This window comes from Meles meles, chromosome 5 (genome assembly GCF_922984935.1).
Source record: "Meles meles chromosome 5, mMelMel3.1 paternal haplotype, whole genome shotgun sequence".
NCBI lineage: Eukaryota > Metazoa > Chordata > Mammalia > Carnivora > Mustelidae > Meles > Meles meles.
The window spans coordinates 61,595,907-61,622,549 of NC_060070.1; the positions used below are offsets into that span (position 1 = coordinate 61,595,907).

A 26,643-nucleotide genomic window follows, 5' to 3' on the forward strand; every position below is an offset into this window, starting at 1 on the left:
CTTGATATTCTTAATTTCTTCACTGAGTGCAAGTCTTCTCAAGGGTCCCTGACCACCCTCTGCAGCTAGTCAGACTGAGAGGACGCTGGGGAACACCATCAGCTCTTATAGAGTTCTGCAGACTTCTTCTGCAACATGCTTGTGGTTTACCCTCTGCCCAACAACCCACAAGAAAATACCCCTCAAATGGCATCACTTCATAACCTCTCACCATTTGCGGGATCACCATGGACCACACGAAGGGATGGGTGACTTACACTGAGAGTTTGGTGACAAGAGTTCCCCAGGGCAGAAGGGTACACACAGGTCAGGGAAATGGGGGAGGTGGTCTCAGGTCTTCAAAGGGGTCCTACTTTGTTCAAACTATTGGGAATGAAGTTCTGAAAAAAATTCTCCTCCAAAATCACATGAGAATTACTTTTTAACATCAGACTCCTCCTTTTCTCTTTTAATGAAAGTTATTTCTGTGACTAAAAAGTATTTATTATCAACACTTTAGATTTAGTCATATTACATTATCAAAAGTGACAATGAAACTTTACTTTTTGTATTTTAATCAGTCCTGTAACAAAATAAGGACTTCCAAAATTAACTTAGGTACATAGAAAATGTTTGATAGAAGTCTATTTCAATATAATGTTGTCATATGAATGATTTTCCTAAATATTTTGCATTTAGCTACTTCCAGCAATATCACATTTAAAGTCTCTCAAAGAGCAACTATTATGAGTATTCGAAACAAACAACAAATGCTCATCTTCAAACAGAGAAGAAAGTTCAAAGAAAAATTTGATAATTTCTGATTATCAAAGATTTTTCCATAAAATGGACAGCTTCGATATTTTATCCTGGCTGACTAAATACCATTCCTTTTCAATGGTGGTTGTTTATTTAAATAACATAATGGAAATTTCATAAAGATCAGCTTTTTATTGTACCTCTTTGTGATCAAAAACAATAACTTATTAATTTATTTTGTTTCAGTCCCAGTGTTAACCTTTCTATTTGAGGTATGACAGTTACAACTTTTGTTACATCACTGATAAACTGTGTGATATTTTATGACATAAGGAAAACTTTAAAATGGTAGAACCAAGAGCTTTGATTGAATAAGGAAGGTTTGTAATCAAATGGATACTATGCTTGGCTGAGCATGTAACATTTTAAAAATCAAAAGCTCATTAATGACAACTACATATATACACACACAAGAACATACACACCCATATATATACACACATACACAGACACAGGTACATGTGTATGATTTCTTGTTCACCAACATTCATTGAATAATTAAAAAAGGTGGGGAGGGACATGCCCAGACTTACCACAGCTTAGGTTGCTTTCTGCTTTCAGAGCTAGGGTGGGGATATTCCAGAAGTCATTTTGCCAGTCAACCACATTCCCTTTCACATGGCAGCTGAGGTTGGAGAGGACTTTGGAATTCATGGTAAAATTCCAGAGTCGAAAGTTATAAATGTCCCCTTTTAGGGAGGCAATCTCATTGTGACGGGAGCCTAACAACAACTTCCCATTTCCAGGAATAACTTCACTGATGGTAGAATCGCACGGAACTTCTTCATAGTTTCTTTTGAAATTTACACCAACAGAACCCAGAGAATTATTCCAAATGATGCAGAGCTGCTCAAAGCTTTCTGTGAAAATGTCTTCTTTATCCTTCACAGGTAACACGCTGTTTAGGAAGCATTTTGAGCCAGAAATAGAAATAAAGTAGCCATTCTTGGCCTTTCCAAAGCTAAGCAACTGTGTGAAAGATGCATTTGAGTAGGAGAAAGCTATCCACTCATGGTCTTCCTTGCCGATTTTGGTTGCTTCAAAACAGAGAGTGAAAGCGCTGAGCTCTGGAATAGAGACACTTTTGGCAACAGATACCTGGTAACTATCTAGCGTCTGGGGTAAAATAACCTTCTGGTTCCTTAAGGACACAGCAACTAGGAAAAATAATAACAGATAAAATGTATTAACTTCAAATAAGAACTAATGAGAGACACAAAACATCTGATATGCCCACCCCCACCACACCCCATCACCCCTCTTTCATGATTCTCTATCACCAACCCATCATCTTGTACCAATAACAGCAATATGTAGCCCCACCCATATTAACTCTAATCACGGTGGGATCTCACATCAAAACTTTTGAGCTAGAGACGACCAAGATGATAAATATCTTTTTTAAATACCGGACCTGAACAAAAAAAAAAACAAAAAAAAAAAACAAAAAACGAAACCTTCAAAAACCCAAATTAAGGAAACTGCTATTTCAAGAAAGCTCTGTTTATACATTTTTCCAAATAATTTTCTAAACATAAAAGCTAATAGTTCTATTTTTCATTAACAAGAGCCTTTTACTCTTCCTAAACACTCCTATGCTACTTCAGATACCCTATTTCCTATTCATTTTCCCCATCACCAGGTCATTTCAGGAACAAAGGTAAAAATACTCCTATTATGGAAAGGCAGTCCAATAAAAAAATAAAAATGGAATTTTAAGCCATATTTCCTTTATGGCAGGGCCTCTGCACTCCTTTCTGAGGGAGAGCAAGGAGCAGAGGTAAATGGGGCAGACAATGCAACTTCCTATCCCAGCTCGTCCGCAAAATGCAGTGTGACCTTGGACCTGTTACTTCAGGTCCTCAGTCTGCTCATCCATAAAATGAAAGACAATGGCACATATCACACAGGTGGTCAACAGGAACTAATACGTGGAAAGCACTAGGAAAGTGTCTGTTAAAGTCAGTCTATAGTTAGGATTGATTACTAATGTTACTGGTTATTAATAGATTACTATTATCATCTGCATAATATATTCCAAATAAAATGAATTATCTTAGTCTCTCTGACACATGTGAAGTTGTTAAATAATATAACGGATTTCACCCTCTGTTAATGTAATAGACACCACGAAACATGTACTGACTGAGACAGAAGTAGCTTTCCTCGAAAATTCTGTTTAATGCTAGCTTCATAGGAATGCTAGTTTGAGCATTTTTAAATATTACCAAGAACAGGTCTATACTTTTTTAAAAAAAGGCATTTTAAAATAAACATTCTAGTTAAAAATCCAGGATGGAATTTAATAGAATCATGGATTTTTAAGCCTACTTTTTAAACACAAAGCATTTGAGAGCTCTAGTTACCCAAAGGGATATTTATGTAATAGGAACCCAGTATTCTACATGTATTATTGAAAGGGCTGAAAGGAAATATGTCCATCAACACTTTATTAGTGGTTATGGCTGGTTTATAGATATATGGGCAATTCCACTTTGCTTCTTTTTTATTTTCAAATTTCCTATAATGTTTTACAATTTTTAAAACATTATTTGAAAAATTGAAGCACATTCTCCAATTAATCACACATGCATCTAATGTCAATCACAAACAATAAATAACCGTGCCACCAAAAACACAATTTATAATGATGAGGGTCATTTTCATAAAGGTGCCTTTCTCTCTCGTTTCTTTCACACATGACATCTACTTACGAAGCTACTCTTGAAGCTTGAGTTTTCCTTAAGCAAAGAGAGGTTTTAGAGAGACTGAGATTATTCAAATGCTTTAATATGCCAAAATCTGGGAAATATGTTTGAAAGAAATATTTTTTTTCCTTTCATTAGTCATTTTTAAGGGGCTTTCCTCGGGCTATGTTGTTTATTAGCTTTAGTTATAAATAGCTCTTTTTTATTTTATATGTTAATTTTTTTATATTTGTCCCCTAGCATAGTTCCTTAAAAGGGCAACATCTTAAAAGACTAAAATAAAATGATTTCTGAAAAGGAATATTTTAAATGTTCAGTGAAGAACTGTCAGCATTGCAGCTTTTAATTATTAGCTGTGGAATATCTACAATATCTTCCAAGAAGCCTTTAAATGTTCTGCATATAAACAATATAAACAAATTTGGCTCTACTGTGACCAGATTTTGGATCTGGTAACTGTATATTGCTAATGAGAATGTTCAGTGAATATTAACAGATTCTTGCCCTTAAATTCTAATCCTAATCACTCACATTCACATAAAAGGGCATAACTCTGTCTTCGGGTCCCGGTGTTTACTGTAGAACATGTTAAATGAAAGCAGAAGGTTGGCGCCGCCTGTGGTTTACATACCTCTGATGTAGCTGGCATTGAAACCTTTCTTCTGGATGCTAAAGTCGCTTGAAAAGGACACTTGCATCTCATTCGCACTTGAGTTAAATGATAGGCCTTTGGCAGTTGCTCCACAAAATTTAGTCTGGCTCTCTCCATTTTCAAGGGATAATGAGTCATAAATGCAATTGGGAGCTTCTTCAATGTCGAAATCATTAAACGTTATCTGAATGATATAGCCGGTGGGGGCTCGCAGGGTCCACAAGCAAGCTTGGCTGTTAGGGTAGTCGTTAGGGTAGCATGGAGAAGTAAACGTCCCAGAAGGGCTGGACAGGACAACCCTGCAGTTGGCACATCCCCACACTGTTGGCCAGACAAGAGAGAGACAGAGAGAAGGGCGGGGATCAGAGGCGAACAATAAACCGAGAATACCACACACTGGGCACAATCAAACAAAAAGCATTTTAAAACCCCAAAAGACAATCATGCAATATAAAAAGAGAATGAAACCATCTCAAGGAGAAGAAACAGAGGAACAAAAGGTAAAAGAAAAAGAAAATTTTAGAGCAATGATTCTTAAACTTGGGGGGTCATATACTCTAAAATAATCTGATGAAAGTTACAGTAACTCTCTGTCAAATGCACGGAAGCCACTACAAACGTGGTATACTGTTTTAGGGAGTTCATGAGGCCCCAGGAGGTAACCCTGGATGTCCCAAAGGTTCCCTGGCCTGGGTTAAGAATCTCTACTATAGAGAGTAACTGCACTGGGGTAAGGGAGTTACAGAACCATCAAGGAAGACAGAAGTCAGTATTAAAACCATGGACATAAAGCAACATAAATACTTAGGAAATAAATATTTAAAGAGAAATCTACTAACACAAAATAAACAAGCAAGTAAGTTATCTTCTGGCAGATTGTACTTTTTTTCTAAAATTCAAAAAAATTGCATCACCTTGCATGTGTGGAACATTTATAGTTTTTAAAATGCTTTCACTTATCTCATGTGTTCATTACAGTTGTTAAGTCTATACATGTGTGATGATCTCATTCTTTCATTCATGCAGTGAAGATTTATTGAGTGCCTGCTACATGCCAGGCACTATTCTAAATAGTATATACTAATCAGCAAGAAAGTCAAAGCCTATGTCTGAATGATTCTTACACATCAGTTCTGGGCCCAAAGATAAACAAATAATATAATGACAGATGGTAGTAAGAGGAGGAAGAGAAGTAAAGCAATCTATTCTTTCTCAATTATTAGTCATCCGGGGCCTGGTCACCAGTGGAACGAGACACCGAGGTCTACTGTCTTTCTGTCTGGTGGTGCTTTGGTAATTAATATTCATGTTCTTTTAAATATTTCTATAAGTATAGGCAGTAATTTCATTCATTCAACATTCTGGATAAACAAACTGCCATAAAACTTACACATACACTTTAAAACAATAAGACACTTTAACCATGTTAATGAAAATCACTCAAAATTTGTAACCTCCCTCTTTTACTGGGTTGAGTAAAATAAATATGCAATAATTTTTCTTAAACATGATAGTTACTACAAATACAGTTGGTAATATGCAAGGACTTATCAGATATCTTACACCACTCAGGTTAGGTTTTTCTTTTTTCTTTCCCTAATGGCCACCTTGGGTTATGTACCGTATCCTCGAAAACACTGCTCCCCATCAATTCTTTCTAACTTGCCCTCCCTCTGCTCCTCCTCCCTATGTCTTCAATGTCTTATATGGGGATGAAGACAGAAAGAGGAAAACAAATTATGATCACCAAGTGTTAGCCAAACGCCTTCTCTCATGCACCTCTGGAACACCACATTCCTCTCTGTATCTCTAACCAGAGCAGTTGCGTTCCTTCACTTGTGACATTATTCGCTTGTTTGTTTTTCCCACTCTTCTCTGAACCCAACAAACAGAGTATATACTGTTCTACTTACCTTCTTACTCCTCAGGACCTCACTGCATCCCTGGTACACAGAAGACTTTCGATAAAATTTGTTAAATTTGTGAACAAATCCATGAATAGCTTAGATCATGTCTCAATTAAAGAAGGACTAAATATAGTATATGAAACTAAGCCAAACAAAGTCCAAATTAGAAAAAAGACAGTGCATGAGCTCTGTAATGTATCTTTGGATGGGGCTTTGGGCTCTTTTTTCCAATAGTTTCACTCATAGTATAAGATTGAGAACACTGGGCCTCTCTCACCCTTTAGCTTCCTGTAAATGTACCCTGGGCCAAAAGAGAGAAGTAATCCTACTAAATTAACAATAATGTACCCAGTAAAAGGCACTGAAGACTAAAAAAGAAGAAGGGAAAGGGAAATCAGATACAATCTGTGTGTCATCTAAACATCCATGATGTATCACCATTTTTGCAAAATGAAATACCATCCCCTACGTCCAACACCCAAGTAATGTTCATGACTTCCTTTATCCTGATGTATATACTTTTTTACCAAATTCTTCTCTAAGAGCTGAATGAAAAGTACAGGAACCTTCAACCTGATTGAGCATGTGGACTCTGTAATCTTGAAAAAATTAATCTCTCTGTGCCTCAGTTTCACAGCCTTCATTTCACACTGATGGCAATGGAAGCACCCACCTCCCATGGTTATTGAGAGGATTAGATAGGTTAATATTCGAAAGTCCTGGGAGCCACACCAGAGAGGTGCACCAAGTGTCCTGGGAGCACCATACCCATGTTGGCTGTCGTTAACCATCACTGTAACACAAAATCCATGCATCGATAACTTCAGAAATAAAAAGAGCATCCCACTTTAATAGAATCTCTTTTTCTTTTTGGCACTCATTGGGATGAAAAAGTGAAAGAGAAAAACGCAATAATATTCATTTAAAAGCCATTTAAAGCATTCTACAATTCTCATCTGAAGTCACTAGACAGTAGTTAGAGAGTGCTCTGAAACCCCAATGGTCCTAGTTGGATGAAAAAATCAATTGAACCAGGCACAGTATCATTATGCCCATCATATTTATAGATAACTTCACAGTAAAGGGCTTCACATATATTATCTCATTTGACATCAAGAACAACCCTGGGAATTAGTACCACCTCTATCTTCAGATGGAACTAATAAGGCTAACAGATTATATAATTTGCTCAAAGTTAACATCTAATTGCTAAGAGGACCAAGACTCAAACCAGTGGTTCTAAATATAAGTCTAGTGTTTTTCTAGGGGGAAAGTTTCCACAATATGGTGATTTGAATTTGACCATTTAGAGCAATCAACTGTCACTGTTAATCAATTCCTATACAACGAACTGGTTCATTAGAACTTAATTCGTTTCCGCCCCCCGCCTTAAAGGCACAGCTACTTAAAAAGACAGCTACTGTAGGAGCCACTGAATGCGGTCTTGGTAAACCCAGAGTTAACATATTTTCTAAGATACTCAACTCAAAACATCTGGCTCAAATTGTTTTCAAAAGCCAAGGTCGTGTAACACATTCACAACTATAAATTTATAAAAGCGAAGTTTTCGGGTAATCTAAACAACAAACCAAATTCCACCCTCAGCCCCTGCCTATGCTTATAAATGTTTAGTAATAACTTACTCATGCTTATTTCATGAAACTTTATTCTTCAAAAAAACTCAAATCTAAGACTAAAAACCTCTCAGTCATGCAAAAGCCTATTGCAATTTATAAGCAACATTTAGACCCAGATTTCATAATGATGACCTTCTATGTTTTTTGTCATTGTCGTTTTATCTCAGAGATTTGGACTCTCATCCCACCCTTGCCTCAAATCCTTCCTTCTAAACAAATAGTATGTTCTTTACAATTTAAGGCTGGAGTATCAGGTTCCAAAAGATAAATCAAAAGAAATCAATTTTAGCTTCTTTCAACACAGATCTGTAGATGGAATAACTTTTTCCTCCACTGTGTTAAATGATGAGCAGAAAGAATGCATTTAAATGAAATCTTGTTTTTTATTTGAATGCATCTCAAACTGCTGCTGATGAGTCTGTTGGAAAACCTTGCCGGTGAAAATCAGCTCAGAAAATTTTGCTTCAGTTGCCCGATACATCTCTTCAAAGTCATTGTTTGAGTTATCTATGTGAACATACTAAATTCTAATGAATAAAGTTTATTAAGTTGCTTCAGAAGGTTTAAAATATTTAGTAGCCTCAGAGGGTTCTGAAGATTAAGTGGAAAGGTCAACAACTGAGAATTCCAGGATCTGTTCTAACGCCTCAATCATCGCAAAGCCAGGAGGAGTCACACAGGATTTCTCCAGACTGAGTACAATGCTGCCAATCATAACATCACTGGGCTGTCAAATAGCTGACTGATAATAGACAGAACTATATATAATATATAGCCATCAAAGTAAGTGTTTAAATTTAAGTGATTTCAGGCCTCTATGCATATTTTTTCAGGATGGCAAGGAATTTGAAGGCGGTCTGGCTGTGACATCTGCGTTTCTGTTAATGTGACAGACTTGGCAAGCATTCCCACCTTCCCTTACAAGCTCTGCACTCAGAGATAGTATTTCCATGGAGGGGAGGATCCCTCCTAAACCAGGGTTACACTGGTCATTCCAGTCTCCTGCTGGCATTTCCAGCACCCAAGCAAGGATATCAATATGTTCCCAAACTCCTCCTCAAACACTGGTTTCCCCAGAGTTAACTAGAAAATTGTCTGATTTCCCACTGTGATGTTTCAGCCTCAAAATATTCTTTGGAGGCACCATGGATATGGAGCAAGCACCGTGACTTGCATATTAGTTTAAAAGGGTAGCATTTTACCTGAATCAGTTCAATTAAATTTGACATAGCTAGAAAATTAAGGAGATGTTGAAGTTTCCTTGATGAAGCACCATAAAGCCCAACAATTTTTTAAAATCTCCAAAAAGATTCACATGCACCATACCTTCAGATACAGTTCTAGCTTCTGTAATATTATTAATGTTTAAACTTTAAGTTTGTCTTTCCATAATCACCGGAGAATAAGAAAGTTCCATATGTAACTGTGAAAGATAATACTTTCTGGATCCAAACACGTGAACTGCTGGAAATCCTTCCAGACTCACTTTATTTCGCTTGCAAGAGGCTTAAGCACACAAGCATGTCTGCATGCATATGCACACACACCCATACACATTTTCATGGGAAACTCCCCTCTCTTAACCAGTGGCTGAATCCTTCTCCAGCTGTTAAAAAACAAACAAACAAAACAATCTAAGGCAATGTATAACTTTAAACAAACTAAAGCTGCAGGGCCCATCACTTAACCTACCTTCTGGTTAACATGTTCAAGTCTCTTATCCCCTTCCATATTCCTGCACTGCAAACCACCCCCCCCCAACCCGGCCAACTCTGTATTAATCCAGCCATGGACCTTTTGCTCTCTAGTACATAGGCTTCCAGGAAAGAATCCACAAAACTGTGTAGTTTTATACTGAAGAGGTTTCCAATTTTATCTCACTCACCCTCTTCAACATTCGATGTCTCTGAACACTCCGTGATTCTTGAGTCTCTCCACTCATAGCTCCTAGGTAGGAGCTGATTCTCCTGATTCTCCTCCTGCTCTTCTCTCAGCCCTCTCTGAGCTTGCCCCTGCTCTAACTGCCCTCACAATCTTTGCTATTTTAAGTGTGATCTTCAGACCCACAATTTCAGCATCACTTCATGCTTGTTAGACATACAGAATAAACCAGACCTACTAAACAAAACCTGTATTTAAATATATATGTATATATATATATATATCTTTTAAATTTTTTTAAAGATTTTGATTTATGAGAGAAAGACAGAGAAAGAGAGACAGAGAGAGAGAGAGAGAACACGGTCAGAGGGAGAAGAAGACTACCCAACCTGAGCCAAAGGCAGACGCTTAACCGACTGAGCCACCCAGGTGCCTGCAAAACCTGTATTTTAAGAAGATTATCTGGTGATTCATAAGTACATTAAAATCTGAGAAGTGCTCCTTTAAATAACAAAATACTACGGAAGCTAATCACAATCATAGCACATACACCTTCTTCCAGAGCGATCTGCCCCTCCTACATCTCATGCAGTCATATTGATACCATCACCCCAGGGAAGGACCCCTGACCTGAAGGGAACTAAATCATGGGCTTGGCTACCCAGATTCTCTGAGAATGGGAAGTTAAGGACACAGATAATTTATTCAGAGAATGATAAAAAATGGAATGCCAAAGTTCTATGAATTCAAGGATAGCAGCATAGCTTGCCTTCTTGCAATGGAAGGACACTGATGAGCAGAGAAAAAAGAAAGTAAATGCAGAGAACACAGAGATAAGAGACAATCAGACTTTTGAGAAACAGAGAGACTAATTTTACACATTCCATGTCCAGACGTCAATGAGAGGAGCTGTTCTTTGTGGCTCATCCTTAAATTCTATGATAAGAACTCTTACACCTGCCATCTCATTTCTCTTGATCCACCTTCAGTAGATTTCTGTTCCTTACCACCAAGAGTGCCTCGAGGCAATACTTTATGGGGCTCTCCTCCCCCTTCAGCTTTTCTTTCTTTTTTTTTTTTTTTCCCTTCAGCTTTTCTGTCTCTACACTCAGTCTCTCTGGATGATCTCATCCAAACACAGGCCTTCATTATGTCCAAATGCTGATGACATGCATGTCCTATGAGTACCACACCCACACTCTCGAATGTCTACTCAATATCTCCACGTGGATATCCCATAGATCCCTCAATTCAAACACCATTCCTCAAGTGATTTGTTTTTATCCATTTTACAACTCTTAGTAGTATGAGAAACATCCAAACTAGAACTAAGAATATTCCCATCTTCCTGCTCCTATACCTTTTCAAATATTTTATCAAGAGCTGGGTAATTATCTTATTCACAGTTATTCAATTTATCCCTTATCTCATTCCCATGCTACTCAGTTTAAGGTTCACAACTTTTCTCTCTTGGACAAAAAGCTCACTAGCTAGTCTCCTTGTCTTATCACCTCCAACTCATCTTTCACGTCACTATAAGAAAGATCTATGAAAATATAAATGCAAGGACAAAAATATGTTTTCTCTAATTCAAAATCTTCTCTAGAATCCAAAAGGACAAGCTTCTTTGAATGACACATACAACACCCATATTGTCAGGTTCACACTGTCTTCTCATTTCTTACCATCTCCCCATTTCCATTCACTTAGTAAATACTTCTTAAGCATCTCTGTGCCTGGCATTGGGAATATTAAGCATATTGTGGACAGGATACAATCCCTACATCTGGATTATTTCAAATACAGGCAAATAAATAGGCAGCAATAAAGCACAATGTGAAAATTGATCTGATAGAACAAGTAGATGAGTGCAATCACCTGGATTTAGAATTCTTGTAAACAGTGCCATTTCTAACAAATGAGAAAGAAACTAAGACCTAAACATGCAGCACATAAGTGGGCCATATAAAAAGAAAAGTATTCCAGCTAGTAGGTCAGCAGGTGCAAAGGGTAGCAAGTGAAAGAGAACATGACTGTTCAGATAACCTAAGAGTTTCATTTTGTGGAAACATAGTATCCAAAGTGAGGCAAAACAAGATAAAGATGACAAAGTAGGCTGAACGAGATTCTGCAGGATTCTGCAAGCCATCCTAAAGAAAATGAAAATAATAGTAAGAGCAGTAGGGAAAATAAGAGGTTTTAATTAAGGGAAAGTAAATTAATCAGATTTGTGTTTAGCACAGCTTTTTTTTTTTAATCCTTACCCTTCTATATATAAACAACACAAAACTACCAGCAAACAAAGTCCCTTGTGTGAATCCCTGCAGCCTCACTCAAAAGACTTGACAGGAAACAAGAAGAAAGAGACAGCAAACTACCCTGGTGGCTCATTTGTGGAGAGAGAATAGTCGTCAAAAGCAGAAGAAGATTAATTCTGCAAGGACTCCCCAAAGCACAGCCTAACTGTTGATGGGTAAGATCTGAAACCTACAAAGTGATCAATCTAGTGTTCATTGAAGATCTGTCTTACTGTGATCTTACATGTTTTATTACCTCTGACGAAAAACTGAGGGAACTATAAAAAACAAACACCCACCTAATGTTCATTTCACTTGAGAATGTCACAGAAAACTTCTCCATATGGTTTATCTAGACAGCATTGCAGGGTAAAACTGGTTTACGCTGGCATTAGCCAGAAAAATATTGCTAAATATTACCAATACAAATGGAGAATGTCTTAGCCTAATTAAAGCTAATTATAGTTCTAATACCCATGAAGGCAATGATATCATTATTGGAAGTTACTAACTTCTTGAGCACATGAATGCAACTAATGAGAGATCCATACAAAATACTAGGACTGCACTTGGCTGCTAGAAAGATGCTCAAATAATGTTAGTTTTTAGTGTTGTCATGACTGTGGTTGCTGCTTCATAGCAGAGCACGTGAGCAATGTTTCAGATTCTGTTAGTTCATTCATTCATTCGTTCATTCCTTTTACTGGGCCCCTACTTCCATTCATTTCCAGATTTCTCTTCCATGTCTTTACATATGTTTAACAGAGGGTGGGCAGAATTGGAGGTTGGAGTCAAAGGTCATTGCTTCCAATTCATGGCATGTTATGTGGTGCAGATGAAGAACCTGAAAGTAATTGTTACAATGGGTTTTGGTTTAACAATCCTGCCCTCCCAATAAATTGGGAGAATATATCTGGAAGAAGATGGCAGTGGCAGGGCAAGTGTTCCCTGTAGCTCAAATTTTCCAAACGAGTCTTTAATTTGAGGGCATTAAAAACAACAATAACAAAAAAACCCAACTTAGGTTTGTTCACATAAATGGCAGCGGTTTAATTCGTGAAGGGCTTGGAGCAAAGTAAACGACAGATGCAACTAGCATAATTTTGCCCCTTTATGGAATACTTTTTGTGTAAACATTTTGGAAATAAGAAAGGGCTGATGTAAAAGTTCCATAATATAGATTTTTTTAATTAAAATGTTTTTCAGTAAAAGTTTCCATTTAATACATAAACAGGTTGTTTAAATATGCTGTCTAACTGCCTTAAATTAATCCATTGCTGGAATTAATTACTCTTCAAAATATTTACATAATGTCAACTTTGCACACAGATCTCAAGAATAATATATTTGAGGACTGTATGAAAGAGGGAAGGAAAAAGAGAAACAGATTCTTTTAAGTTTGTTCAGCACACTCTGAAATTAAACTTTATAAAGTTCTATTTCCAACTTTTTCCTAGCTAAATCACAAGAGCTGATTAAAAATATTTTGTTATTATTTTCAAAAAAGAAACACTGTGGCAAGGACAATATACTCTTGATGCTGAGCTAGAAGCTCTCTCAAAATCTTTTCCAGATGTAAAATCATATTTTTTGAGGTAATTTTTTTTCTATGAGAGAGAGAGAGGGAAAGAATGAGTGGGAGCGGCAAAGGGATTAGGAAAACAGAGCCCAACGTGGTACTTGATGTCATGACCCTGAGATCACGACCTGAGCTGAAATCAAGAGTCAGATGCTTAATCGACTGAGCCACCCAGGTGCCCACAGAGTATTTTCTTTAAAATTTCCATATAAGCCATTTAAACTCATATATATATAAAAACAGAGAAGTAATAATTATAACAACCTGATAACAACTAGCTATATGGTGAGTGATTACTTTGTGCCAGATGAGAGAAAACTACATTGAGATAATGTTTACCTCTTGAGATAATGTTTATATGAATATTTGGTCATATTATGAATGGATCACAGTGCGTTCTGGTCTTGGCTCTTCCATTAACCAACCATGGGACTCTGAGCTAGTCACTAGCCATTGAGGCCTCGGTTGCCACATCTGTAAGGAACATCTCTTCCAGCTCTGAAACCCCAGTATGGATGATAGATTCAAATTTTCACACACCTTGGAGCTTTAGTCGCTCCCTTTAGTAGGAGAAAGCTTCCAGGAGAGTCATGAGGATATCTGATACTTCCCTAAGGAAAAGAATGCACTGATCATTCATGGAACTATGAGGAAATGGGGTCTTTTCGAGTATCCAGGAGTCCCAACCTGTTTGTGTTCATTTGTCCACATTGAGCCAGATGTCAGCCAGCACAGGTTGAATGAAAGTAGAGCTAATGGTCAGCAAACATCCTGGCTTCTGGGACATATTCCGACTGCTCAAGAAAATTTCCACATCTTGCTAACAGTGGTTATTATGCTATTTTGAATATTGCTGGCTTAGAATTATAGAGCAGCTGTGACAGACTGTAAAGATTTAGAGTGTGGTTACATCAGGGAAAAAAATCACCTACTCACTACCTAATATAGCTGCTTTAGTGTGTTCTTGATGTCTACCAGCTTACTCTACAAAGGAAAAAATAGTTTATTGCTTTTATAAAGTTAATACACCTATTGAGAAGTAAGGTTGAATTTTGGTTTGCCACACTATTGCCAAAATGTTTATCTAATTTTCAAATTGCCCTGGGTTGGGAATGAGGTAATATAGATGCAAACTTCACAGGGCTTCTGGAAGGTTCTGGAAGGCACAGCCAGGCAACTCCACTGACTTCACATTTAAACTGCTTCACCTCTGTCCCAGGGGTCACCCACATCAATCACAAAATCTGCAGCAAAAACACGCTTGAGAAAGTTCATGAAGGTCACCAAACTTTATAATTATAAATTTGCAGGGTAGTAGAAAAATTGACTTGCTTACTCTCTTCTGGCCACTTGTATTTTTAAACTCCAGAAAAATGGGAGAGTGACCTGTCATAGGTGGGTGCGTAAGGTCACACCTGCAGACAAGCCAGACAGAAGGCCACACCACCACAAGTGGGCGGGCTGGGTGGTCTGCAGAGCAAACAGCGCAGCATGTTTCCAGCTGGAGGCACAGACCTAGGAACAGAAGCTTGCTGGTGTCCGGGATATTTGAACTGGGGCAAACAGGACAGCCGTTGAAAAGAGGAGGTGAGCTCAAGCTGCAAACATCTGTTTTAGCCCCATGTGAGGGGCTTAATGATCACTTGAAATTCCCATCAAATTTCTCCTATACTCTTGACTGTAAATTGCTCCTATTTAGCTGTGCAGCATTGAGAAAAGAGGAAATATTATTTGAACATGCAGATTCCCTTCATGATCCTCCACAGAACACCACGCAGGGGAGCTTCGGAGGGCATTCTCGAAGGAAATGACTTTGGAATAACAACAGGTATAGCTCTATTCTGGTTCAATACAAGTTAATAACCCACAGTTTAGTTGTCCCACTCCAAAATAACACTGACGAAGAGGCAGACTGAGCCCTAGGGATTATCACAATGACACAGGGAAGTCCCTTTTATAGAAAAACTGGAAGGAAAATTTCAAACAATGGCAATTTGGGATTCCAATATAAATACAAAGCTTTGGATAAATATATATCATTTTTCTAGGGACAGGAATATGATAGGACTGTAAGTCCTCTTGGCATCAAATCTCAACCCCCCAAAAGATGAGAAACTTTAGACTTGGGATTCCTTAATAATGCATTAAATTAATAATTTTAAATTATTATTTAATATATTTATTTTATTAAATAAATTAAATAAATTTATTAAATAAATATATATAAATTTTATTTATATATTTATATTTATATTACATATATTTATATTTATATTTTATATATTATATTTATATATTATTATATAAATATATATAAATTTTATTTATTATTCAATTAATTAATTAAATTAAATTAAAAATATTCTCTAATATCTGTATGCCTCTACTAAATTTAAACATAGTAAATAAATTTAGAGTGCCAAGATATCTGAAGTCATGTACAATCATCTTTCCATATGTAGGAGATGTTTGGATAACATATCTTTCTGAAATTTATTTACTAAAATAATTTGAATTGAATTTCTACTTCTACTTAGCAAAATCAAAATGATTTTCTCCTTCTTCAATATACTCAGCTGACTTTCAGTTTTTATGATGAGCATGACATAAGGCTTTCTGAAAGACCACCCAGCCAGTGTGATTCTGTTCTATGTGGAAGGCCTGTTAGCCTCACAATGCAAAATGGGCCAAAACACAAAGTTAACCGAAAGTTTAATGAAAATTAATTTTTGCTTGTAAAGTGATGTCAAAAGTTTACATATATGTGATTTTGCCTGAAAGGAATCACTTTTTAAATTACTGAAAATATTTTTTTGTCCAATACATCATTTTTATGCATGTTATTTTATGACACTTTATACATTTTCTATAAAACTAAGTCACGATTCAAAAGCAGACAATGCAGATGAAGTTCCTCGGTCACTCTCTCTGTCTCCCAACAAATAGTCAGGAGGAAATCTACATATCCTACTGATCTTAAGGTGCAGACCAAAGCTCTTGGCTACAACATGAGAGAGAATGTTCTAAGTGACTGTGCCTAAGACAACGGACAGCTGACAAATGGAGGATCATATCTGGCCATTAACAACACAGACACAGCAAAGCCCTTTCCAAAGAAGACTATGAGAAAAGGAGAATGTTAAAGGACAGCTTGTCTTGTCATTTGTTTACTAGATTTGAACATTTGCTCCCTGGAGAGCTGAACATTAAACACCTAGGATTCACAGAAGTTCTTTTGGACACCAATCTAAGTTTCTAGTTGAACTGGCTTTGAAGTTGCTCCTATGCCAACATCTTTACAGCTGTTCTCAGTATGTAAACCCTCCATATACTTGACTAGAAATAGCACACTGGCTGGAACTTTCTGCACAGTGTTTCAGTGAAAGACAGTACTGTCCTCTAAAGCACATTATTCAACAATTCGATTCGGGCTGCCGAAGCCAAAGACAAAGGCAGCACTATATCCTGTGTAATTCAATCAATTTGCTTCATGATGTCATTTTTAGGTACAGCCTTTCAATTCACAGTCTGATTTTTTTACATGGCTTTGAGTGATGTAGAAGCCATGTAAAAAGATGTACATCTACCCCTAGGGGTACACTCCTTTCAGAAATATAAGGGCTTTGGTGAAAAAAATCTCCTAAGTTGAAGTAATTTTTCTATTAAAACCATTAATAAAGGCAAATGTTAATGTTCATGAAATGTGAATGAAAAAAACTACATCAAATTGTAGTCCCCTCTGTGTATCATTCAAGTAATATTAATGAGCTTATCCTTTCACTGTCTTTAGTGGATGGGAAAAAAATAGAAAAAGAAAAGATAATGTCAGTGTTCATTGATGTGACCCAGGATTGTAGGGGAAGATTGGGAGAGAACATGTTACACTAAGAATATTTGATATAAGATGTGATTAAATCATTGCAAGACAAGTGTTATCTTGTTAGACATAATTGGAAATGCACAAGGGCAGATGAAACTATCGCATTTACCTGTCAACCTACTTTGCTAATTGGTAGTAACAAATACAAAGAAGTAAAGTAAGATACATTTTAGACACGGCTTGGGCGGGAGCCTTTGCCGTCTGTTTCCTCTTTGATTCTATGGGTTGTATCCAATAAAAATGGAAGTAGAGAGAAAAAAAACAAGTGGGTATCTCTAAGATGACCCACTTATCTTGAGTTCATACTGTGACACTGTGTAATGCCAACACATGAAGTTACAGACTTCCTTCAAACCACATAGAGAAACGGTTGGTTTTTTTGGTGGGCTTTTGTTGTTGTTTGGTTTTGTATTTTCGGGTTTTTTGTTGTTGGACTGGGGGAGATCTGAAAATCTTGTGGCATGCCCTCTGAAACTTAAGACTATTTTCCTTGGCATCCTTCACCTAATTTTATTTGTTTGTTTTCCTTGTCAAATATTTTTTTTCTGAATTAAATACCAAAATTCGTAAGATGAGTCAAACTAAATAAATAAATAAATAATAAAAAGGGAAAAGTCCTATGTGTGTATCCATCATGCCCTCCAAATACATACGTGATACATACATAGACAATTTCCATGTGGTCAGACTGCATGCCCACCCGGTTCACTTCTAAATCTCCAATGCCCAATGACACATGGCAAGGATTCAGCACTCAAACACCCCAAAATTGAGAAAAAAGAATACGGAAATATATACCCTACACATGCATCCTTCAAAATATATGCAGCATTAACATAAATATATTTACACGTTTTTAAATATGTATGTTACGAGATAATTTTTTTTGCAATAATCAATAAAATCAAAAAAATCAATGCAATAATGAGTTTTACATGATAAAAGAGCATTAAGTCGTTCATTCCTTCCTGTTTATGGTAGAAGTTAAACTGAATTCCATTCCAGGCTGAGATTACATTTAATTTCATATAATATGCTTGCTTCTCTCTAGTTGACCTATACTTATTATGTATAAGGCGCACATTATAAGCACTAAAGAGGAAAATTATTTCCTTCAGGAATAACAAGAAGCCACAGCAGAAATGTCATAAACTTGTTGACCTAGAAGAGGCCTGCTTTACTGAAGGCCAGTTGTTGACTTTATGCATTGTTTCATCTTGAACCACTTGGATCTCTATCGTCAAAACATCTGATAGGATACTACTGTTTCTAGTTCACCCACCCCATCCCTTCATTTTTCAGATGTTTAAGCTAGAGCCCAGAGATACCAACAGACTTGCCAAGGAGAACGCCATGAATTAAAATCAAAATAAGAATCATTTCTGCTTCCCAGCTCCAGTAAATGTAAATATTCTCTAATATCTGTATGCCTCCACTAAATTTAAACATAGTAAATAAATTTAGAGTGCCAAGATATCTGAAGTCATGTACAATCATCTTTCCATATGTAAATTAAATTCTTATAACAGTCTTGCAAATTACAGTGTTGTCATGATTTTATTAATGAGAAAAATGATTTCTCTGTATCATTTTAATGTATCACCTTGCTTCTATAATCTAGCCCATACACTTCTGAAAGCCAGGGATCACATCTAACTTGGTTTAGCCAACATCACATGCTAAATCTATTTCGGATAGTGGCAAGTATGGGTGGTCACAGTATTAGTAATAATTAATTTAATCCAAACTTTCTCCAGAACCAAAGGACTTCAAAGAATCTTAGAGTTTAGAGAACCCATTCCAACCATATTTCTTACCATAAGCAGCAGCAAAAAGAACATAAGCTTTGGAGTCAGGGAGACTTAGCATTTGTATGTGATTTTGAGCAAGTTATTTAACCTCTAGACCCCTTTTTTCTTCTTAGAAAAGGAAAGAAGTCACCTCCTTTTTTTTTGTGGCTACTGAATGGATGAGTGAAATCCTCCATAAAGGACCTCATGCATGGCTGACATGACATGGCTGTTTGATCACTCAAACAGTAATGGGTGCAGACGCCCCTTCAGATCCCTCTTCTCTCAGATGCCAGGACTGTCAGCTACTGACAGTTCACAGTTGAGTTTTCCTCAAGACTGCCATCGGCTGAAGAGAGACACCTCACCCAAGGTCCCACCACTTTCCTGGTGTAGTCCCCACCCAATGACAGACCAAAGATGGGATACAAGGCCTAGCCCCCCAGATCCAGAGCTCCCTGTAGTATCTGCTGAGGGTACTGTGGCCATCGAAGCCTAGCTTCTCCCTCGGCTCTGCTCTTCCCTCCCTGCCTCGCAGGGGTTGGTTGAAGGATACTCACTGATAAATCTCCATCTCAGAGTTTGAGCCGCAAGAACCAAACCTAGATCATCTGATCATTGTCTTGTGCCTAAATGAAATGGTAGACATTGAGGATGCTCAAAAAAGAAATCGCTATTCAAACTGTAAAGATGTGATAAATACTGAAGTAAGAAGTCAAAGGTGTTAAGTCTGGTTCCAATTACTACCTAGGTATGCTGGGCTGCTTATTTAATATCTCAGCTTTAATGGTTTAAAATGTGATGGACTGGGGCGCCTGGGTGGCTCAGTGGGTTAAAGCCTCTGCCTTCAGCTCAGGTCATGATCCCAGGGCCCTGGGATCGAGTCCCGCATAGGGCTCTCTGCTCAGCAGGGAGCCTGCTTCCTCCTCTGTGCCTGTTTCTCTGCCTACTTGTGATTTCTGTCTGTCAAATAAACAAATAAAATCTTTAAAAAAATAAAATAAAATAAAATGTAGTGGACTATAACTTTGACATAAAACTTAGGTTCCCTCCTTTTAGTTCTCCCTTTAGGCCCTAGTATTTCTGCCAGGCCAAGAAAAACATGACCTCTATTGGAAAAAAAAAAACAAAAAACAATACACCCATTTTTATCAAACCCTAATCCATTCACAAGCCTGAGATGATGAATTTAAAGTTTGTAATTTTTTCTTAACAGTTTTGGAATGCACAACTTTCCAGATTAATCTAGCCAAGTAGAAATTCATTAAATAACTTATTATGGAATAATAATGCAAATATATTATTGGTAAGTGAAATTTCCTATATTACCATGAAGACTAGAAATTAGTTTTAGGAAACTAGTCCTTCTAAATATCTCAAAAGAAAACTCCATGGCTACGTATTTATTCGCTTATGACTCATGAATTTTTTGAGGCCCAGAGAGGAAGCTACTGAAGTGCACTTTTGTGCACAGTAAAGATGCTTTCAAGAGATGTCAGGAATGAACAGTAGAAGGACAGTTTTAAATAATGTAGGGAATTAGAAAATGACATTTTCCTAATATTCTAGTTTTACCAATCCAAAGATATATATTGTTCCCACCAGGAAAACGACCTATCTCATGCCTGTATCTAAATTTGTCTCACCCATTTGATCTTTTAGCATTTGCTACAGAGTCCGATTATAAGAAGGTTCACTTGTTCAAAGTTGGATTTTTATATTCCCTCTGATGTATTCTCTAGAGGGCTTCACAAACACCATTTTAAAAATATACTGTACTAGAACATAAACCTATCGCTCATGTTTGTTTTTCATTGAATTTCTGGTAAGCGGGTGGTGTGATGATTCTCAAAACCTTAATTCCACCACTCCATTCCCATGTAGCTAATGGGTTCAGAAAAACCCAACCACGAAAACATAATCACAGTAGTTCTCTGTAAAGAGGTACCTGAAACCTCATTGATCACGACACTTAAAATGTTCCCTGTGAAGGTCAAATTCAAAACATATTTATGAAAAATAAACCTTTATGTTTAGATTTTAAATCTGTTGGCCAGAAAAAACAGGGCATTTTGGTCCAAAATATAAAAAAAAACTAACCCAGGAATCCAGGAGAACATTCAGCAACTTTATTCAAACAAAAACTCTTATTAGTACTTGGGTGCTATATTGAAGAGTTCCCCAAGAATTTAGAAATCAGATTGTTCTTTAAAGTGTTCAGTTTTAACTCTTTTGTATTGATAGTGACAAAATCATCTTAGAAAAAGAGTCTTACTGAGGAAGACTTGAACTCAATGGTAGCACCTATCTAAATACTGTACAGGGCCAACAAGAAAATCCTAGCAAATGGCCCAGAGACCTCCTGCCACTGATAAGATCAAACCTCTCAGGACACGGATACACAGGCTCACTTGGATGGATAAGGTCAAAAATGGGATTCATCAAAATCTTCTAGTTCATATTCAGACCACTGTCTGGTTTCCTACATAGGTGGACCAACAATTCTTCTGGTTCCTCTAATATTACTCATTATATATCAACAAATTAACTCATTACAAGTTGGTTTCTCAAGTAGTAATATTCCCAAAAAAGCAACACAAACGGGGCAATATCAAAAATATTTAACAACCCATAACAATTAGGACTTGGGCCCTAACCAATCAGAGCAGACGCTGGCCAGGGAGGCAGACCATGAAAAACAGCTGAATATCAGTTCTGACCGTGACTTCTGCACTTACTTTTTACCTGTAAGTGAACTTCCAGTTACTTGTTTAACATTTTTCTCCTCTCTTACACAGTGAAGTTCCTGGGCACAGGCACTGTCTCATTTGCCACCGTATCTCCAAAACCTAGTATAAGTCCTAGCCCTGGCCTTAGCTCTGAGAACACATGAATGAATGAGCAAACAAATATTCGTCCAGATGAATTTCCTTTTAGGAGATAGATCTACTTTCATGGTGGATTTAAAATCAAACTTCTGAGCCTTCAAGACTCAGGGTTAGACCAATTCACTATGGCAAGGAGTAGCCTTCAGAGAGGTCTCCTGAGAAACTTTCAGCAGCCTTCCTACCACAGGAAGCCCACTGTTCTGACCCAGCCCTGCAGACACCATGGGATTCCCCCCTACAGAACCTACAGGGAAATCACCAGCATGAGAAAACAAGTTTACATTCTTTGCTGTCTGAACACAAATCTAAGACATAACAGTAACTAACATAATGGATTAAGATAATAAGCCAATTTTCTGCAAATGAAAATCTGGCTAGTTGTTATAAGTTTGATTACTGAAATAGTCACTTCAATTATGAAATAATACAACTTCCTTTTTCAATTTGTTTTGCTTTACCCCCAGACCATTAACCATGTTGTCACTGGGAAAAGTGCATTTTTGGTTGAGGGAATTATTTGATCCTAAATTTACATGAAATATAATATAAACCATCCTAGAGGGCATATTCAGAGCATACTGTAGGGAGTGGGGCTAATATTTAAGATATTGTTTCTCTTTTGTGTATCAGAAACACCCACTAAAAATTAGTGCATTTAACTGACATGTAAACCAAAAAGACTTTTTGAATTCATACACAGTTGATCATGTTTTGAAAAGTATTTCTAACCAAAAAAACCAAGATGTTGAATATAGTTTAACTTTATAGTTACAAACCAAACTTTTATTCCATATTTTCATTATATTTACAATGTTTATAGTGATCAGCCAACAAGTATGAGCAGAACAGCCTTTGCTATGACTGCCAAGGATATGAAGATATTTTTTCAAGTTATGTACATTTTCCCCTCATCAAGCTACTAACTGAAAACTAAAGAAAGATTACAGATAATTACATTTTTATATCAAAAATCCTTAACACATCACCAAAGCTATAGCACATATTTCTTTTCTCCTTTGCCACTCTGCAGAAAATTTCTCAATCATGCTTTTTAAAATGCCAAATGAATATTCTTCAGCCTTCTTTGACTTCCATCATGGACAATATTTTACTATCCGGTCACTGAATGACCCCTGATTCTGACCTTTATTAGGGATGATTTAACTCTCAGTTTCCCCCTTTCACCTTTCTGCTATGTTCTACCTTTGGTACCAGGAATTATTTGAAGGGGGAGTAGAATCAGTTCATCTCTCCATATCCCCATCATCTCAAGGTATCTGCAAATATCTTTATAGTCATCAATCTGTTTTATTGCAAAGACACCTAAGGAACTATAAGTGAATATCACAATGATAGATATGTTAAACAAGGTGTGTGTGTGTGTGTGTGTGTGTGTATATCTCTTCTGTGTATCCTTTCCATTAAATCTTACCTACAATTACCGCCTAAAATAGAATGGGAAATAGAAGTGGAAACAACTTTTTATTTATAGTTTTAAAGCACCAGCCACATTAACAAAATTTTTTGAAGGAGGCAGTGCCTCTTAATATACCACATAATATTAAATGTCTAAAGAAAACATTTAACTAGTTAATTGTAAATTAATAGGCTATCTAGCCTCAGAAATTTTTTTCCCTTTAAATATTCTCCCACATTATTTTGTTTAAAATATGTTTGTAATTAAATGCCAAGTTAATTTTAAATGCAAAGGATAAATCTTACTATACCTTTCAAGTCATGACCTAATAGCTTTGTGTAGCATGCTAAAATTCATGAAAAATATTCAGATAGTAGCAATAAACCAGTTCAAATATCATTTAGTACAAAGTAAAACTTATTTATACTGATCATCATATTGTCAGATGGGATTTTTCTCAAGCATGTATTCTTTTTTTTTTTCTTTTTTACAGTTTTGGCCTCATGTAATATTTTTCTTGTCACTAATACTCTGGAAACAAAACAATCAGTGACACCATCTACGAGGTTTTTTTTCCTTTCACATTTCACAGTGTAATAAATTCGGAATAATGAATCATGTATTAGCGTGCAAGCTAGATCTTTCTGATTTCTCTCTGAACATCCTTTCAATCTCCCAACCGAAAAAAAAATCCAGTAGGAACTGTAGTTATTGTTCAACACGGTATCTTTCATACATTTCATTTAGCATGTAGATAAACTTTAGAAACAGGAATTCAGTGCTGAAAATTTCAAATATTAATGAAGTATACCAAATATAATATGATGGGGTATTATAAATCTTAATGTTTCAATTCAGAAGAATATAAATTAAGAACTTCCCCTTTTTGAACTTTTTCTTTTGCCAGATAATTCACATAAAAAGTCTTGAAGAAATAAGTGAACTGCAAATTTTCATGGCTGTGGATTTGGCTAATCTAAAAGTTATGGATGATTAAATATTATTACACTTAACCACCAAACATATTTTCCAAATTGATGGCTCTTGCTCTCACTTTTTTTTTTTCAAGATTTTTATTTGTTTATTTGAGGCAGAAAGAGCACAAGAGAGAACAAGCCGGGGGAGAGGCAGAGGGAGAGAGAGAAGCAGACTCCCTGCTGAGCAGGGATTAGGATGTGGGGCTTGATCCCAGGACTCTGAGATCACAACCTGAGCAGAACGCAGACACTTAACCAACTGAGCCACCCACACACTGCTCGTTCTCTCTCCTTTGATTATTAATATTAAAACTATTTTTATATTGTAGAAATTTTAAAATCCGTAATTTAAAATCTATAATTTTACAATCTCAGGAAAACCTGTATAATAATAATAAAATAATAAAATAAAATAAAATAAAAATAATAAAATATGCATCTCTAAAAACTTCATATTTTTATCTTTCAAAGAATAATTTCATTAAATAAGATCATGAGAGAAAAGCCATAATTTAAAATAAACAGTACATAAAGATCTTTAGTCCAAAATGTTAAGGTACTTCTTCATTTTTATTGAAATCAAGAAGTAGAATTTGTTTTTCTAACTGTTATTAATAGTAAAACTTACTATATATTTGTTTAAAGATGGCTATCTCTGGCTACTGAATTTTTTTAGATACTACGTTATTTTCTTACATCCAAGTGCTTTCTTTATTCCAAACAACCAAGTAAATTTTAATTAATTTCTCCATGAATATGAAGACCATCTAGGCACTTATTTAGGTATCACTGAAGTTATTAAATAAAAGTATAGAAATAGCAGCCAACATATTTATAGAGTTGTCCAAAAGCACATCACATTTTACAGTAAAAGCAAGAGAATACATTTGTAGACAAATATCTATATCTTTACCCAGTTTAATACAAAGAATACATTTATGTGTATCTGGGAGCCAGGCTGGGGTCCATATAAAGCAATAGCACATGAGTAAGTCAGAAGTCAAAATCTTATCTGTAGTCTCAGCAAAAACTGCAGTTGTCTAACTATATTTTAAAGTAAGTAAAATTTGGTCTTTTCCATTATTTTCCTCTTCTAAATTTAAGGTATTTAATGTGGGGAGATAATTCATGCCAGATGAGCATGAATGAAATTAATTTCGGTTTTTTTCCTACAAGATGATTGGCTTTAAGGAGTTTTGATAATCTCTTTTTAAATTGCTTATAAGTTTAGCAAAATGAAAAAGGAAATTCAATGGAAAGAACCCTACTGCCAGCTTTGTGGCTTATTATTCTGATTTTTGGAAAAGAACAACTGAGATGGCCTGTTAATTACGAACACTTCTAGATGCTTTATTTAGATGGTACAGCTTCAATAAGGATGCTCAGGAAATTAAGGTTTTCATAATAAATATTTTCAAGTTAATGATAAGGATCATTTCTCCTAAAATTCCTTTTCAAAGAATCTCCTATGTGCTACACAACAATAAAAATCATCTACATTTTCCTTGGTTCTTCAGGATATTATAATTTCTCATTTTGAATAAATAATTACCATTGAACTACAGCATAAATATGGATTGGGAAGGCATTATAGAAATGAATCTCTTCCGGAATCTGATTTTTGGAATAAATCCCTGAGATAAACTTAGTTCCCTAATGTTTTTCCTTTCAACAGTTTCCTCTGGCCTCTGGGGAATGTTTTTTCCATGCAGTTATACTTTGACTCTTTACCAGTTGTTCATCTTTCCAAAACTCCCACTGCCCTGCTTGCCTTTCACTTCATTTTATTCCTTCTTTGAGCACAGGTCCTTGTAAGGCAGCCTCCTGTAACCAGCTGAGTCACCAAACACCAAAAAAGTGTTTCCTGGATTAGCCCTAAATGGCCTGCCTTCGAAGCCTGGGACCTGAGTCCAGCTTCCACCCTTGACATTGACAAAACAAAACCAGTTTGGGGGCATTTCAAATTCAAGTGATCAAGTTTTTTTTGTTTGTTTGTTTGTTTTTTTTTAAGTTGGTATTCACTGATAAAATACTCACAGAATTATAGAACTCTAACTAGAATAGAATTAGAGAGCAGACAGCCCATGATTTCATTGTGTAATTTAGAAGGAGAAGGAAAAAGAGGAAGAATAGGAGGAAAACAGTGTAACCAGTCCAAGGCCACATAGTTACTCACACATTACTCGGTAGTGTAACTACCATTAGAATCTTGCTCTCCAATGAACTCTCCAT

The 26,643-nt window shown here is 36.3% G+C and overlaps 1 protein-coding gene across 8 annotated transcripts in view; it reads right to left on the minus strand.

The window, feature by feature from the left end:
• Positions 1 to 26,643, minus strand: part of ADGRG6 (adhesion G protein-coupled receptor G6) — a 136,530-nt gene that overhangs the window by 66,012 nt on the left and 43,875 nt on the right. For 5 of the 8 annotated variants that reach the window (XM_046004885.1, XM_046004882.1, XM_046004883.1 and 2 more), the window contains exons 3-4: positions 4,138 to 4,479; positions 1,332 to 1,955 (exon numbers count right to left, since the gene is read on the minus strand). In XM_046004885.1, the coding sequence (XP_045860841.1) occupies positions 1,332 to 1,955; positions 4,138 to 4,479 (966 nt within the window). Of the gene's footprint in view, positions 1 to 1,331; positions 1,956 to 4,137; positions 4,483 to 26,643 lie in introns of all 8 variants that reach the window. The other 3 variants (XM_046004884.1, XM_046004881.1, XM_046004886.1) reach the window with 1 other exon arrangement.